The 16,240-nt window shown below is 34.6% G+C and overlaps 1 protein-coding gene across 1 annotated transcript; it reads right to left on the bottom strand.

Moving 5' to 3' along the window:
• Nucleotides 1-598: 598 nt before the first annotated feature.
• LOC307012700 (uncharacterized protein) lies at nucleotides 599-14,542 on the bottom strand. Its single transcript, XM_079639659.1, has 24 exons — nucleotides 14,402-14,542; nucleotides 14,082-14,228; nucleotides 13,653-13,799; nucleotides 13,224-13,370; nucleotides 12,904-13,050; nucleotides 12,480-12,626; nucleotides 11,868-12,014; nucleotides 11,548-11,694; nucleotides 11,119-11,265; nucleotides 10,690-10,836; nucleotides 9,029-9,184; nucleotides 8,269-8,378; nucleotides 7,192-7,253; nucleotides 6,955-7,094; nucleotides 6,619-6,831; nucleotides 4,502-4,705; nucleotides 4,225-4,371; nucleotides 3,940-4,115; nucleotides 3,679-3,849; nucleotides 2,142-3,505; nucleotides 1,817-1,858; nucleotides 1,647-1,709; nucleotides 1,484-1,550; nucleotides 599-1,119 (listed from the first exon to the last, which is right to left on the bottom strand). The coding sequence occupies exons 3-20, from the start codon at nucleotides 13,711-13,713 to the stop codon at nucleotides 3,284-3,286; spliced, it is 2,691 nt and encodes an 896-aa protein (XP_079495785.1). The 5' UTR covers nucleotides 13,714-13,799; nucleotides 14,082-14,228; nucleotides 14,402-14,542; the 3' UTR covers nucleotides 599-1,119; nucleotides 1,484-1,550; nucleotides 1,647-1,709; nucleotides 1,817-1,858; nucleotides 2,142-3,283.
• Between the last annotated feature and the right edge of the window lie 1,698 nt (nucleotides 14,543-16,240).

Below are 16,240 nucleotides of genomic sequence, written 5' to 3'. Positions count from 1 at the left end.
ACTTTAAGATTTGAAGTAAAAAGTACGCTTTCAATACAATTAAGCACTCTTCTTTTTCACAAGTTTTTTTTTTAATCAAAATATATCAAAATATTCCTATGCTCAATGTTTTATAAAGATCTAATGCCAAAGTATACTTACATTTTGTAAAGGTCATAAACTTTCTAGCACAACTGTAAATAAATTCTATTTTATAAAAAATTTAACCTTATTATAATTGACAAAGATTTTAGGCTAACTTGTTTTATATTTTCTCATCAAATATGATCAAAAGTGTTAGTTTTGCTTTAGGGAAACAAGGGTTGCTGAAAACATACAGTATACAGGAACAGAAAGAGATGCAAAGGATTCAGAATCAAAGTCCTCATACTTGTATAATGTATAATATTACGTAGGTGAGGTTGACCAAGCTCAAATAATTGTGAAAATGAATAAGAAACTGTAACCTTAATACTGTGATGGCTTAAAATAATAATAAATTATTTGGAAACATGATTATTTCATCATTATTGCCAAATGCAATAAATAAGAATAACAAGAGAGCCATGCCATGATTATCAACTTTCAAATAAATGTAAAATAAAGAGGCTTTTCATTTCTGGTGCAGCTAAAAATATTTTTATTATTATTATTATTATTTAATTATCCATACAGTGTAGAACAGCATGATATAATGACACCAACTTGACAAGAAAACTGATGATTTAAAATGGCAAAGAAAAAATACATCAAAACATCAAATACACCAGAAAACACAAATAAAGCTATTTCTCTAGATCTATATTATTGATATGATTTTTCTGTTATAAATGAAAGTGCATCCATTCATGCAAATCACAGCCTTATAATAAAATGTATCCTTAATTAAACATTAGATCTGTATATTATTGGCCATTTTTATTAATACTTCAGAACAGAGAAAAACTTCTTCCCAGAAATCAGTAACAGATAGTGCAGTTTACATATACTTGAAGTGTTAAAAACGTGTTCAGAAAAGAATGTTTAATATTTAATAAAGCAAACTAATCCCTAATGAAGTAGCTGCTTATGCATTCGTATAAGTTTCTGAGCCACTGGACATGTTTGAAAATGTTGCTGCCTCAGATATGTTGTACACATCTGCAAATAATTATTTTTATTTTTTATGTTACTTGAAATATTCTTGTCATGTCATATGATATATAGGCCTGGTTTCACAGACAAAGCTTAGAATAAACAAGGCCTTTGTTCAATAAAAGGACATTTAATACGCTTTTATAAATGTGCCTTAGAAAAAACATTACTGGTTTTTTTTTTTGACAAAACATTACTTTTTTTTTTTTTGACAAAACACTACTGTTTTTTCTCCCGTCTCATCTTGAGACAAAAGTTGGAAGTTGCTTTCAGTTCAGACAGCTCAAAAATTCATTTTAGTCTGGGACTAGGCTTAAGCCTGGTTTGTGAAACAGGCCAATAATGTATACATTTGAATAGTAAGACTTACTTCTTTTCCTACGCATCCATTGAAGGAAACCCGGCCCGCTTGAAGATGATGGTCCTGCACTAGTACTCTGTAATGTAGAGATTTAAGATATCAGCCGTAAACTGAGTACATCTATCATTAGGAAGAACTCATGCATCACATTTATTGTTTTGTTGGCATTTACCCTGGTACGGTTAGAGCTGGTAAGGTTCCTTAGTGACAGCCTTCCTGCCAGTGCCTCGCGGATCTGCAACCATATGTGACAAAATGAGTTAAAGCACTGCAGTAGAAATTAATGCCTCTAATATCATTTGAACAAATTGTCAACTTGCAAAACCAAAAATCAATTCTTACCTTGCTGTCTAAAAGCGTTCCGAACACCAAAATAAAGAATCCCTGCAGAAGTGTTACAAATATGAGGAAAATGGTATGAATAAATAATACTTATTATAATGCTGTTAATTTCATATTCATAACATTGAAAATAACGTATTCTGCATTATTTTATGGTGTTGTGAGGCTTTATAATGGATTGTTAGAAGTATAGATTATGATAATTAAAGTATAGATAATTATACATTATTTGCATTATAATTATTGTTTTAATGTTTGCATTTAAATCAATCACACAAAATATAGCTTTAATATAAAGTAAAAATACAAAGACAGAAAGTGATACCTGCAGTGAATTGAGGAGTGCAAACACCACATGAATGCCTACGTCACGGGACACCATGGTTCCAATTCCAAATCCCCATGTTAGACCAAAGATAGGAGTCAATATGGCCACACATCGGGCAATGATCACCAGCGCATGTTTCTCATCCGGTTGAGTTGTGGCACCAACTCCTCTCCTCAACATCTTATACAGAACCACAATCAAAACCACAAGGTTTATGGCTACAATAGTGAGAGCCGGAATCACAAATGCCAGCAGGGCCCTAGATTCATTCCAGTTCAGCCAGCATGCGAATTGTTTCGTGATATAATTCTGCGGTCCAGCTGTCGATGCAACAGTAATGACCGCTATGAGCAAAGGTGCACCATAACCGACTATGAAGCCAATGGCCATCATTGTGGCCCTTGACATTTGGGAAAAGACCATGACTGTACGGTAAAAGAGTAACAGCGCTGAAATTAACATCCAGAAGAAAAGAGCCAGGTAAAAAAAGTGCATGAAGAAAACCGCTGGACTGCAGCGACCCACTGATGTCGGTTGCTCTTGTTCTGCGACTGCGGCTCCAATGATAAAACAGATGTTTGCGATCAGCAGGGACACGGCAATGTTGACTATGGACACATGTCGCATGTAGGATGTGTCATTTCTTGTCATTGACTTCCATACGATAATCTCAATAATGAGGCACAAAATCAAGCTGACCATTGAAATAGTTACACCAATGTAAGTTATATAAGCCAAGATATAACTTTCAACACTTTCACTTTCAATAGAAAACGGTGACATTAGGATTGAAAAAGAGGTTGTGTGGTTGCATTCACATGTGAAATTGCCAGGTTTGTTCCCTGAGGGCTTTACTTCACATCCAGTGGAATCCCATGCGTCAAGACTGAAGTTCCAAAAGACACACTGAGGATTTCCCAAAGATGCATTCTTAATGTCAAACGCAAAAGAAATGTTGTTAAGTGTTACATTAACATCAACCTTAACAACAACCACATCTCCATTGATGTGTACATTAGTGTCATTTTTATTACTAGCATTACGAGTAGGTAGGACATTATCAAGACTGGTGAAGATTATGATGGTTATGGGGGTGGATACAGGAATCTGTGGTATCAGAATCTCAGTAGATGAGTCTTTCAGTCCTGATATTCTACTATATGAGAGCTGTTTGTTACAATTCTATTCAACTCAATAGATTTTTCAATAATTGAAAAATTGGCATTTGTGAGACGGTTACTTATATTCTCAATAGCGCTCAGAAGTGCAACGCTGGCGTTTGATGCGTTGTTGGCATTCAAATTGTTCCATGATGCACTGCTTTCATCTAAAACAAGGACATTCACTGTTTTAAGAAAATCCTGGAAATGAAATTGAAAATAAAGTTTAGTAGAAACCATGTTTTTTATCAGATAGGATATCGAAGATAATGTATAGATATTATATTGTGATAAAAAAGTTTAAAAAAAAGTTACAGTTATAGTGACTAGCCACAGTTTGACGGATGTCTTTCGTGCATACATAATGTACATACCTCCATCACAGGCTGATTGATGATAATGCTTTGTGAGATATTAGCAATTTTTACAAGTATCTCAACAATTTTTTGGACAGTCTTAGGAGACTGTGTTATCTCTTGTGTATTGGTCACTGTTGCATCCCTAAGCTCATCAATAACGTTGGGTATGTCCCGTGGAGCCAAAATCTAAAATAAAGAAGAAATGAAATTATCAGAAATATTTTAAATGGACAGTTGATTTATTTTTTCCACTAATACATAGATGTTGAAGATTACCTCAACTTTCTTTTCAATGTTTAAGATATCTTGAAGTATACAGTTCCTGCTCTTCTCCGTCCAGTCAGGTGATATACATTCATAAGTTATGTTGCCTTCTTTGCCTTTTTCACAGGGTCCTGTCAAACGGTCACCGTCTTTCCCATCTCCAAGTGTTTTATTGTTACAGTTAATTCCTGGAGAAAATATTTGATTGAGTTTCAGAAAAACAAAAAAAATTTAAGACAGCTGAATCCGATGAAAGAACATTCTGCTTCATCAAATTAAGAAAAGCTGAAGGTTTACCATCAACGACTTTCAGAATTTTGACTTTGCTCTTGCCATAAGATAAGTCTTGAAGTTCCGGGATCTTGAGTTGGCATGTAAATTCTTCAATTTTACTACAATCTGCACCACTGATTTGATGTGTTAGTGTGATGCATCCCTTGTTGTCTGTTTCCATGAAAAGGTAAATAGAACCATTGAAAAAAATTGTAAAACATGGTGAATTCAAAAAAACTTGTCACTTGCAACTGAAATCAGTAACTTTTGTAAGAATGTATTGTCTGTCGGTAAGTACAACCTGGAGAAGTCACTTGATCACCAGAAGGAATCCATTCAACCTTATACTGTAACTGTGTTGCACAGCATGTCAGTTCCACAGCCTGATCCTTACACTGAAACTTTCTTTCGTTATTACCCACTATGATATTGGGTTGTGGTTCAATAGATATATCTTCCCACTGAATGTAAGGTATTTTCCTTTCTATGATACATGCGTATCTACCTGCAAGTAAAAATAAATAAATAAATAACAAATTATTGCAGAAACATGTTCCTTGTTGCTATAGTAGACATACAACCAATGAAAATAATGTGTTCTAAAATCAGCTGTTCGATATCCTCTGACTGGATGATCAAAAGTCTGTTTTTGTGTACAAGGCTTTATCTGGTGTCGCACCAACATACATTAGTGACCTTCTGATTCCTTAGGGTGTACTCACACTAGCCAGTTTGAACCGTGCCCGAGTGCGTTTGACCACCAAAGCGCGGTTCGTTTGACTAGTGTGAGTGCTCCGAACCGTGCCCGGGCGCGGCTCGATTAGCCGGCCCTGGCCCGCTTGGAAGAGGTGGGCCAGAGCACGGTTCAGTTGGACTCGGGCGCGCTAACCGTGCTGGAGCACGGAACAGGACGTCACGGTTTAACAAGGCGCGCTTGACAGGACAGGACAGGACAGGACAGGGCAGAGAGAGAGAGAGAGAGAGAGAGAGAGAGAGAGAGAGAGAGAGAGAGAGAGAGAGAGAGGAGAGAGAGAGAGAGAGAGAGAGAGAGAGAGAGAGAGAGAGAGAGAGAGAGAGAGCGAGAGAGAGAGAGAGAGAGAGCGAGAGCCGAGAGCGAGAGAGAGAGCGAGAGAGAGAGAGAGAGAGAGAGAGAGAGAGAGAGAGAGAGAGAGAGAGAGAGAGAGAGAGAGAGAGATGAGAGAGAGAGAGAGAGAGAGAGAGAGAGAGAGAGACCCGGCCGCGTGCTCCGTAAGCGTGCTCCGGCACGAATGCTGAAACGCCGCGTGCTCCGTAAGCGTGCTCCGGCACGAATGCTGAAACCCTATGTGAGTGCAGGCCAGAGGGGGAGGGGGGACAATCGTACTCGGGCCCGGTTCATGACAACCGTGCCTAGTGTGAGTACACCCTACTCTCCCCAAAAAGCACATAGGTCTAGTAATCAGCTTCTCTTAACTGTCCCACGTAAAACTAAGGATGGTCAGGCCTTCTCTGCTGCAGAACCTAAACTTTGGAACAATTTGCCCGTAAATGTGAGGCTTGTTCCTTCACTAGCCAGTGTTAAATCGGCTCTTAAATCGTATTTGTTCTGTCTGGCTTTCGATTAAGATTAATCTAAGGGTTTTTTTTGTTGAAGTTTTTTGATTGTATTTTATTAATGTGTTTATATTTTGTACACTGCATGTTTTCTTGTAATGCTTTCTTTTACATGCTTGACGTTTTGTTGTACAGCACTTTAGTGGAACTCTGTTGCTTTTAAATGTGCTATAGAAATACATTTTGACTTGATTTATTTATTATGTGTGTGTGAGTGTGTAGAGAACATTATCAAATAGTGTGTAGCCTATAACATATAGCCTATAACATATATGTATAGGTATAACACAATTATTACACCCATATGACTAATTCTATTCAGTTTCTATTCCATTCAATTTCCCTAATTAATTAAACTAATTAGTGGATACATTTAAACCACATTTAAAAAAAAACACTGTGCGCATATAGCGATGGATATTCAAACTGGACTAACTACGTTTAAAACTATGAAAACACCTTCGTGATACAGGTGATTCCATTTTAAAAAGTCCAAGTCATTGTAATATTCCAATAAATTTACTTGTTTGCAACGTGGATGTTATTTCTTATTTTGTGCTTCATGGAAGGAAGAAACTTTTAATTTTGAATGAACACAAAGTACAGAGTTGATCATGATTCATAAGCCAGAGCAAACAAATACTGCATGTCTCAAGCTTTGACTTACATCCAAGTATAGTGGAAGCAGACCTAATAAACAAAGGTAGACTGTTTCACAGCTTTGGGCCAGATAACACATACGCACAATTGACACATAGCTTTAATCTTTAAAAGTTTTAAGCTTTAAAAGTTATTATTGATTGGAAAAAGATGAATGTGACTCACCTTTGTCTTTCTCATCAACTTTTTTCACAGTGAGAATGCTAACATTTTGTGAAATGATGATTGAGTATTTTTCGTTCTGTTGTATATCATTTTCATTCACTGTCCACTTCATTGTACCATTAACTGTACCATTAACAGAAACTGGGCGTTTACATTCCAGTGTCATATTTTGCTCAGGATACCATTGTTTTCCAAGGGAAAAGTTTGCTTGTTCTGAAAGTAAAATCCATAAAACCTTTTTATTTCATATTTATCATTTTTATTAAAGGTTAGTAGCAATAATCATGCGTATAAAAAAATAATATATTTTTTAAGATTATATACTGACTACCTTACCACTTTTAGCAAAATCAGCCATAGTAACATTATATCGAAGGGATCTGAGTTTTTCGGCAACCTTACTGTTTGCATCTACAAAATTGTCTGGGCTGTTGATTGTTGAAAATATTTCATAGTCTGCTATAATGCTACCAGGCCTTTGGAGCAACATACAAACCACAACAATGAGTATTAATACAAGCAGTAACAACCAAAATGGAAATTTTGCGTCAAAGTTTAGATTGTGGACCTTACCTGAAGGCAGTGATTTTTACTGGAGGTTTGAAGTTAGACACATCTTTGTAATTGTCTTCAATCTGTACAAAGTAAGAGTAACCACTGTAACATTAGGAAGTGTACCTCTGATCAAATTGAAATTAAAGTATGCAGTCTAAAATGAAATTACTCTGTGGCAAGAACCAGAGATATAGAGACTAAACCCGACCATACAGAAAATGATCATTCTTTGGTCTTCTCTCATTAGACAGATATATTTATGCCATCTGGATAGTTATTTATTTATTGTGTTATGTCATGTGACGTATGTAAAAAAATAAAGAAAAAATAAGTGTTTCTGCGTTCTGGTGTTTGCTTGTTTTTGTCTGTGCAGATTGCGTACAACTGTTGCTGATTACCAGGTGCTTCGAGTTATCCGATTGGCTCATAGCGTCAATGTACAGTATAAGCAGTACACAATCAGAGAAGCAAAGAGAGGTGAGACGATTTGTTCCGCTTGATAATTTTCTTTATATATGCATTCCCAGCCCCATTTGTGAGGAGTGGGTTGTCCCTTGTTTCTTTTAAACCTTTTCTCTTGTTTTGTGGATAGACAATGGAGAAAGGTAAGTGGATTGTTTTCCTTTTGGGTATTTATTTTTATTAGGCAAGTGATTTTTCTTCTCCAATTAGTTAGCAGATTAATTTGTTTGTTATGTTTGTGTTTCCGTTTCCTGAGGTCATTTGTATTATATTTTAATTACACTTTATTTTGCTTCTCGCTTTATGGCTATTATGTTTGTGACTCTGGGTCTGGAGATGGATACATTGACGTCTCCCCTAACTGTTGTTGTTCGTTTCTAGTTTACCCCTAGACTATGAATTAGGAACGTAACAAATGTGATTTAAATGTGAGGAAAAAGTCCTAAAAAATACTCTGCATAATAAATCTTGCATTAATCATTTGCATGCCCTCTAGAGGTCGAGAGTTCAAGCTGAACTGGAATACAGTATCTTGTTCTTCACAGTATCTTAAGGATGCTTTTATATAAAATGTAATTAAACTTCAAGTATAAACAATCAATACATGTTCTACACAAAATATGAAATACTCACCGCTGATGTAATTTGACTATAATAACGCTTGTACGTCTCGTCGTTGGGGTCGTTGAGACTGGTCTCAAAAGGTTGATTTAATTTCATTGACATTTTAACTGTAAACAAGTCTAAAAAAGACAAAAAAGTGCATTTATTTATCTTTTTCTGTCACTTTTTCCATTCACCGACCGCATTTATGACCATCAGCAGGAAAAAATGTTGGGGATTAAAAAACACATGAGCAAAGAACCAAGCATCTCTGTGTACCTATGGCCTGGTATGGATAAAATCAATTGATTATTAGCATCTCTGTTCATGTGTTTTTGTATTCACTGTCATTATTTTGCCCTGTTGACGTTCAAAACTATGACGGATGAACGAAAAAAGTCACATGAATGAAACAGATGAATACATGTGTTGTATAAAAAGCTTTATGGAACAATTAACAAAAATACAGTAATAATAATAATAGAATTTCAAATATTTGAAATATTTAAATATCTTATTTTGCTGTACATACCTTCTGGTGCTGTTATCAGTTTAGGAGTATTTGAGCAATAAATAAATAAATAAATAATTATAAACCTCATATTGCATATTTCTATGATTTTCTGAATTCACATAAGAAAATATAACAGCGTGCTTAGGACGAGAAGCCATGCACGCACACACGCACGCACGCACATGCACACACACACTCTTGGTTGTCTACAATTTGTTTTCCTGAACAGATAAAAAAAATTACATTCATTTTGTCATTCTTCTTTTCAGAACATACCTGGTGTTGTAATAGGTATATCTTTAGCAGGTGTTGTAATTATAGGCGTTGCTGTAGGAGTTGTGGTAGGGTTCGTAGTTATAGAAGTTGTAGTTGTATCGGGTGCTGTAGTTGTAGTAGTTGTGGTAGGGTTCGTAGATATAGTAGTAGAGGGTGCTGTAGTTGTAGTAGGGTTTATAGTTAAATAATGCATTAATCATTTCTCTGGCTGACATAAGTGATTTAAAAAAAAAAAAACTTGCACAGCTCCTCTGTGATAAAAATATGCTCTGGTATGGAAAATAATTCAATTGGCATTCTAATAACTGTAAAAAGGTTATATTACTGTATCCATGTGTTGTCATCAAAAACATTTTGTGGTATATCCGGGTTTTTTTCTACAGTACATAACCGGTGTAATACAGAAAAAAAACACAAAATAAAATAGAAAAGACATAATTGTAATTTAATGTAAATGTAAAAATGTACAAAAATTTAATTTAATTCTCGAAAAAAATGACACCAATAATCAAATGTTAAAAATTATATAGCTAAAGGAGCTAAATGTTAAAGGAATTAAATGTTTATCTTTGGCTGCCTATTTTGTTTTCCTAAACAAAAAATACTTGATTAGAGTGCAAGAGCAGGCATGTGAAACATGATAATAACAACAACAATAATAATTAATATTATTCTAATAGTATTTAATTTTTTAGATTATAATACTAACATTTATGGTTATCTTAATTAATTTGCTTTCGAATGTTAAAGGAACCGTATGTAAGATTGTGGCCAAAACTGGTACTGCAATCACTTTCAAATTACTGTAGAGCGCTGTATCCCCTCCCCCTCCCCCCTGACTCAAGGTTGCCAGATAGGTTTCGTAACGTTAGACATTTTTTATCCGACTACAAGAATGTTTATCCGTCACATTCTTACAATCGTGTATGATCAAAATTCTTTACAAAAAGTTACTAACCAATTGGCGAGTAACAGTTTGAAATAAATGTTACTTGCATTTGGCGATTTAAACCTTGGGTAAAATTCTAACGGTATCTAGCAGATGCCGCCGTGAGCATATTCAGCGCTTTCAGACTCAGAAGCTGTTTAAGGCCATTTCGCAATTTCAATAATCTTACAGGGATCAGCCCTACCCTACGGAAATATGGAAATTTGATCATATTTTTCTATCCGCATAGAAAAATTGAATCCCTGAAGACACAACTGGTCAGTGGTCACATTGGCTACACAACAGACCTCAATATAAAAATATCAATATCTTTGAGCAACACCTCAGATTTTGTTTTAGAATACATACAGTACATCCTGGTGATGTTACTGTTGACACTGTTGAGCAAAACCAAAAACGATTGATTATGAGCCTCTCCGGCTTATACTCCTTTATTTTTTAATGATTTCATACTATGCAGTGTTAGTATGCTAGTTAGCTGCCAATCACTCCTCTGCATGTGTTATTGCTGTTTATAGGGAGGTTTGGGTCTGTTACATTTCCACTCGTGCACGAGCAATTGTGACTCCATATGTGAAGGTCAGTTCATTCTTTGGCATCTTTACAACAGAATGCTTATTTTTTTTAAATAATATACAAGGCAAAAATCACATGGATAAAAACTAAAAAATTAACCATGGCTAGAGTAAAAAAATATGAATATAAAACGTACCTCTGCATGTGTTATTGATGCTGATGGTGAGACTTGAGTTTGTTACAGTGAATCCATCCAAACATGAGCAATTGTAACTTCCTATTTCATTTGTACAGTTGGAATGTGAACCACACACAGACGGACTGAACCAACATTCATCTATATCTATGGGGGAAAATACATTAACATTTGTTTTAATACATACAAATAAACACAAAGCATGAAAGACAAATGTTATCTCACAACATCATATACTAAAATAATAACTATACAAGGAGAATACAGATTGAGAAAGTATAATAATCAACATTTTTAAACACAACTGACCACAACATTTACATTTGGACAACAGCATGCGCAAAAGAAACAAATTGACAAAAATGTATTATACACCTCCCAAGACTCATTTTCTTTGTCATAAATTTATATCATAAGCTTTTGCTGTACCTTTACATGTGTTACTGCTGTTTATAGGGAGGTTTGGGTCTGTTACATTATATCCACTCATGCACGAGCAATTGTGACTCCCAACAGTGTTGTTGCAGATTGAGTTTGGACCGCAGACCTCTGATCTCTCGACACATTCATTCACATCTTTATTAAAAGAAAATGACAGGCAAAAAAATAACAGTTTCCTCTTTAGGTCACTCATACAGAATGTGGAGGTCAACTCATTAATTGCCTAACCTAACCTAACAATCTAACATTCCATTTAGAATATTTTATCTAAAGTAGGAAACGCTTAACAAAATCTATGTTATTATTAAAAACATATTTACTGATATTTTAGTAATATTGATTGGACTAATGGTGCACAAAAACATCTAGTTCATTATTCAATGTTAGAGAACACATATATCTGAATATAGAATGTACCTCTACACGTGTTATTGATGCTGATGGTGAGATTTGAGTTTGTTGCAATAAATCCACCAAAACATGAACAATTGTGACTCCCGACAGTGTTGTTGCAGATTGCGTTTGGACCGCAGACCTCTGATATCTCGACACATTCATTCACATCTTTATTAAAAGGAAGATATGGGAAAAAGAACAGTTTGGGTCAGTTTAATCTCATTCCTTGTCATCTTTATAATACAATGCTTAATTTACAAAATTCTATGTAAATATTATATGTAGGCTATACATTTGAAATGATTATTCAAGGTTAGACTAAACACAAATCTAAACTGTACCTCTACATGTGTTATTGAAGCTGATGGTGAGACTTGAGTTTGTTACAGTGAATCCATCCAAACATGAGCAATTGTAACTTCCTATTTCATTTGTACAGGTGGAATGTGAACCACACACAGATGGACTGAACTGACATTCATCTATATCTAGAGTGGAAAAAAACAAACAAAAAAATTGTCTGTATATAACACACAGATATAAATACCTAAAACATGTAAAACATCTGTATCTATACAAGGTTAACTAAATTAACTGAGAAAGAATTTTAAAAGAATTCTGGCTTATGTTTGTCTAAAACACTTGCAAACTCCTGTGTGATGAAAATAATAACATGCACTGAGATGAAAATAATTATTGGGGAAATGTGGGGAACTCCCGAGTGTTTTTGTGAATCTTCACACAACAGACCTCCACAATAAAACCTTCACAATTTTAAGCAACATTCTCAGATTTTGTTTTAAAATACATAGATATTTGCAATGTTACTGTTAACATTTAATTTGTAAAAAAGAGAAACAATGCAATACTAATAAAAAAGTTACTAGCCTCCCAGTACTCATGTTCTTTGTCATGAATTTATTAGCACTAAGTGCTTCACATGTCAATCATACCTTTGCATGTGTTATTGATGCTGATGGTGAGATTTGAGTTTGTTGCAATGAATCCATCCAAACACGAGCAATTGTGACTCCCAACAGTGTTGTTGCAGATTGAGTTTGGACCGCAGACCTCTGATCTCTCGACACATTCATTCACATCTTTATTAAAAGAAAATCACAGGCAAAAAAATATCAGTTTCCTCTTTAGGTCACTCATACAGAATGTGGAGGTCAACTCATTAATTGCCTAACCTTACAATCTAATATTCCATCTAGAATATTTTATCTAAAGTAGGAAACACTTAAAAAATCTATGTTATTATTAAAAACATATTTACTATTTATTTTAGTAATATTGATTGGACTATTGGTGCACAAAAACATCTAGTTCATTATTCAATGTTAGAGAACACATATATCTGAATATAGAATGTACCTCTACACGTGTTATTGATGCTGATGGTGAGATTTGAGTTTGTTGCAATAAATCCACCAAAACATGAGCAATTGTGACTCCCGACAGTGTTGTTGCAGATTGAGTTTGGACCGCAGACCTCTGATATCTCGACACATTCATTCACATCTTTATTAAAAGGAAGATATGGGAAAAAGAACAGTTTGGGTCAGTTTAATCTCATTCCTTGTCATCTTTATAATACAATGCTTAATTTACAAAATTCTATGTAAATATTATATGTAGGCTATACATTTGAAATGATTATTCAAGGTTAGACTAAACACAAATCTAAACTGTACCTCTACATGTGTTATTGATGCTGATGGTGAGACTTGAGTTTGTTACAGTGAATCCATCCAAACATGAGCAATTGTAACTTCCTATTTCATTTGTACAGTTGGAATGTGAACCACACACAGACGGACTGAACCAACATTCATCTATATCTATGGGGGAAAATACATTAACATTTGTTTTAATACATACAAATAAACACAAAGCATGAAAGACAAATGTTATCTCACAACATCATATACTAAAATAATAACTATACAAGGAGAATACAGATTGAGAAAGTATAATAATCAACATTTTTAAACACAATTGACCACAACATTTACATTTGGACAACAGCATGTGCAAAAGAAACAAATTGACAAAAATGTATTATACACCTCCCAATACTCATTTTCTTTGTCATAAATTTATATCATAAGCTTTTGCTGTACCTTTACATGTGTTACTGCTGTTTATAGGGAGGTTTGGGTGTGTTACATTATATCCACTCATGCACGAGCAATTGTGACTCCCAACAGTGTTGTTGCAGATTGAGTTTGGACCGCAGACCTCTGATCTCTCGACACATTCATTCACATCTTTATTAAAAGAAAATGACAGGCAAAAAAATAACAGTTTCCTCTTTAGGTCACTCATACAGAATGTGGAGGTCAACTCATTAATTGCCTAACCTAACCTAACAATCTAACATTCCATTTAGAATATTTTATCTAAAGTAGGAAACGCTTAACAAAATCTATGTTATTATTAAAAACATATTTACTGATATTTTAGTAATATTGATTGGACTAATGGTGCACAAAAACATCTAGTTCATTATTCAATGTTAGAGAACACATATATCTGAATATAGAATGTACCTCTACACGTGTTATTGATGCTGATGGTGAGATTTGAGTTTGTTGCAATAAATCCACCAAAACATGAACAATTGTGACTCCCGACAGTGTTGTTGCAGATTGCGTTTGGACCGCAGACCTCTGATATCTCGACACATTCATTCACATCTTTATTAAAAGGAAGATATGGGAAAAAGAACAGTTTGGGTCAGTTTAATCTCATTCCTTGTCATCTTTATAATACAATGCTTAATTTACAAAATTCTATGTAAATATTATATGTAGGCTATACATTTGAAATGATTATTCAAGGTTAGACTAAACACAAATCTAAACTGTACCTCTACATGTGTTATTGATGCTGATGGTGAGACTTGAGTTTGTTATAGTGAATCCATCCAAACATGAGCAATTGTAACTTCCTATTTCATTTGTACAGTTGGAATGTGAACCACACACAGATGGACTGAACTGACATTCATCTATATCTAGAGTGGAAAAAAACAAACAAAAAAATTGTCTGTAGTATAACACACAGATATAAATACCTAAAACATGTAAAACATCTGTATCTATACAAGGTTAATCCCCTGAGGTCGGCAAACGCGTGGGCGCGTTTTGCTCGTTTTTTTTTACATAGCAGCAAAATAGACCTAAAATACTCCGTCAGTTTTGGTCATACAGCCTTAAGAAATATGAAAAAATAAGCTGTTAAATGTCTACTTTTTTATGTGTCCACTTACAATCGAAATAAAACATTGTGCTTTTGTAAAATAAAGAAAGTAAACAGGGAGTGCTTTCTGCCTCTCCGTCTCCGTGAACTTTTTTTCTGAAGCACTTCTCTAAACTCAAACAAAACTCAGCGAATACTATTCACTCAGACATGAGCTATATATCTCTGTAATCATTTAAGTGTGTAGTTTTAAATTATCTAATTCAAAACTAAAAGAAATATTCTCTGTTTATGTAATCTATATATAAAGAGCGAGAGATCATCCGGTCTCATTATCGTTCTGGCAGCTCATTACTCTGCTAATGTGACACGCCCATCGAGAGCGCGCCGCTATTCAAACGCAGATTATCTGGAGCAACACATGCAAACCAGTCAACGCCCACAACAGCTGGAAAACACTCGCTGTGAGGAATAATAATATCGTGATAATCCTGGAAATTTTACCTCAAACGTGCTGGAGTAGCCTAACAACGGATCCAGCTGCAGATCATCAGTAAGTGCTTTGTTCTAATCGCGATATGAAATGGTGTCTGTAACGTTAAACCGCAAAAGACTGTTTAAATTTGAATCGCGTTTCTGTGTTTGAATGAATGAACGGCACAGACGCACGTTGTTGTTTAGCTGCTACAGATCGCGCGTGTCTGTGTGTGAATGAAACTATCTATATTGCCTACTGAGATGAGTAAAAATCGACTGAATACGTTGAAATAAAATGTCTTTGGATAAGCAACATATTAAACTGCAAATTAACATTTATGCCCTAATATATATTAGCCTATGAAAGACAATATGTTACAGACTAAATATGAAAGACAACATTTCGTTTTGGATATATTATAAAGTTTTTACTGCCACATCAAAACCTAATTTACAAGGTGCAAACAAAATCTTAAAATATCAATATAAGCCTTGTCTTTAAATTTTTTGTTTTTGTTTTATTAGTGACAAATTTGGGGAGAGGATAGCCTATATATATGTGTGTGTGTGTGTATGTATATATATATATATATATATATATATATATATATATATATGTGTGTGTGTGTGTGTGTGTGTGTGTATATGTATATATATATATATATATATATATATATAGGCTATATATATATATATATATATATATATATGTGTGTGTGTGTGTTGTCTTTGCATCTTGTGGCTCAGTGACACCTATGAATTGCTCATTAGTATGCAGCATTAGCAGCTCTTTGTCTTCTCCAGGTGGGAATGAGGACATTATTCATGACCTTGTTGGATCATTCACGCCCACCTGCATATTGCCTTTCCAAACAAAAAGTGTCTTACAAAATTTAAATCAATCTATTGTTTAATGTGAACGATTAGCCCGGATGATTTTCAGATCATTTTAAAGTAAACACTTTAGCCGACAGCACCCATTAGTCAAAAGTATTGTGGGAATATGTGAAGTTTGTCGTTTGTGGTCTTA

The sequence above is a fragment of the Phoxinus phoxinus genome (assembly GCF_949152265.1).
Source record: "Phoxinus phoxinus genome assembly, chromosome: 16".
Lineage (NCBI taxonomy): Eukaryota > Metazoa > Chordata > Actinopteri > Cypriniformes > Leuciscidae > Phoxinus > Phoxinus phoxinus.
The sequence above is the reverse complement of the archived record's forward strand: the minus strand, read 5'-3'. Positions and strand labels throughout refer to the sequence as shown.

Coding starts and splice junctions, on each gene's coding strand:
- LOC307012700 (XM_079639659.1), bottom strand. CDS start 13,713: ATGAGTGGATATAATGTAACACACCCAAACCTCCCTATAAACAGCAGT. Junction 12,015..12,479: donor CATCAATAACACATGCAAAG/GTATGATTGACA, acceptor TTTCCACTCTAG/ATATAGATGAATGTCAGTTC. Junction 4,116..4,224: donor AATTCTGAAAGTCGTTGATG/GTAAACCTTCAG, acceptor TATTTTCTCCAG/GAATTAACTGTAACAATAAA.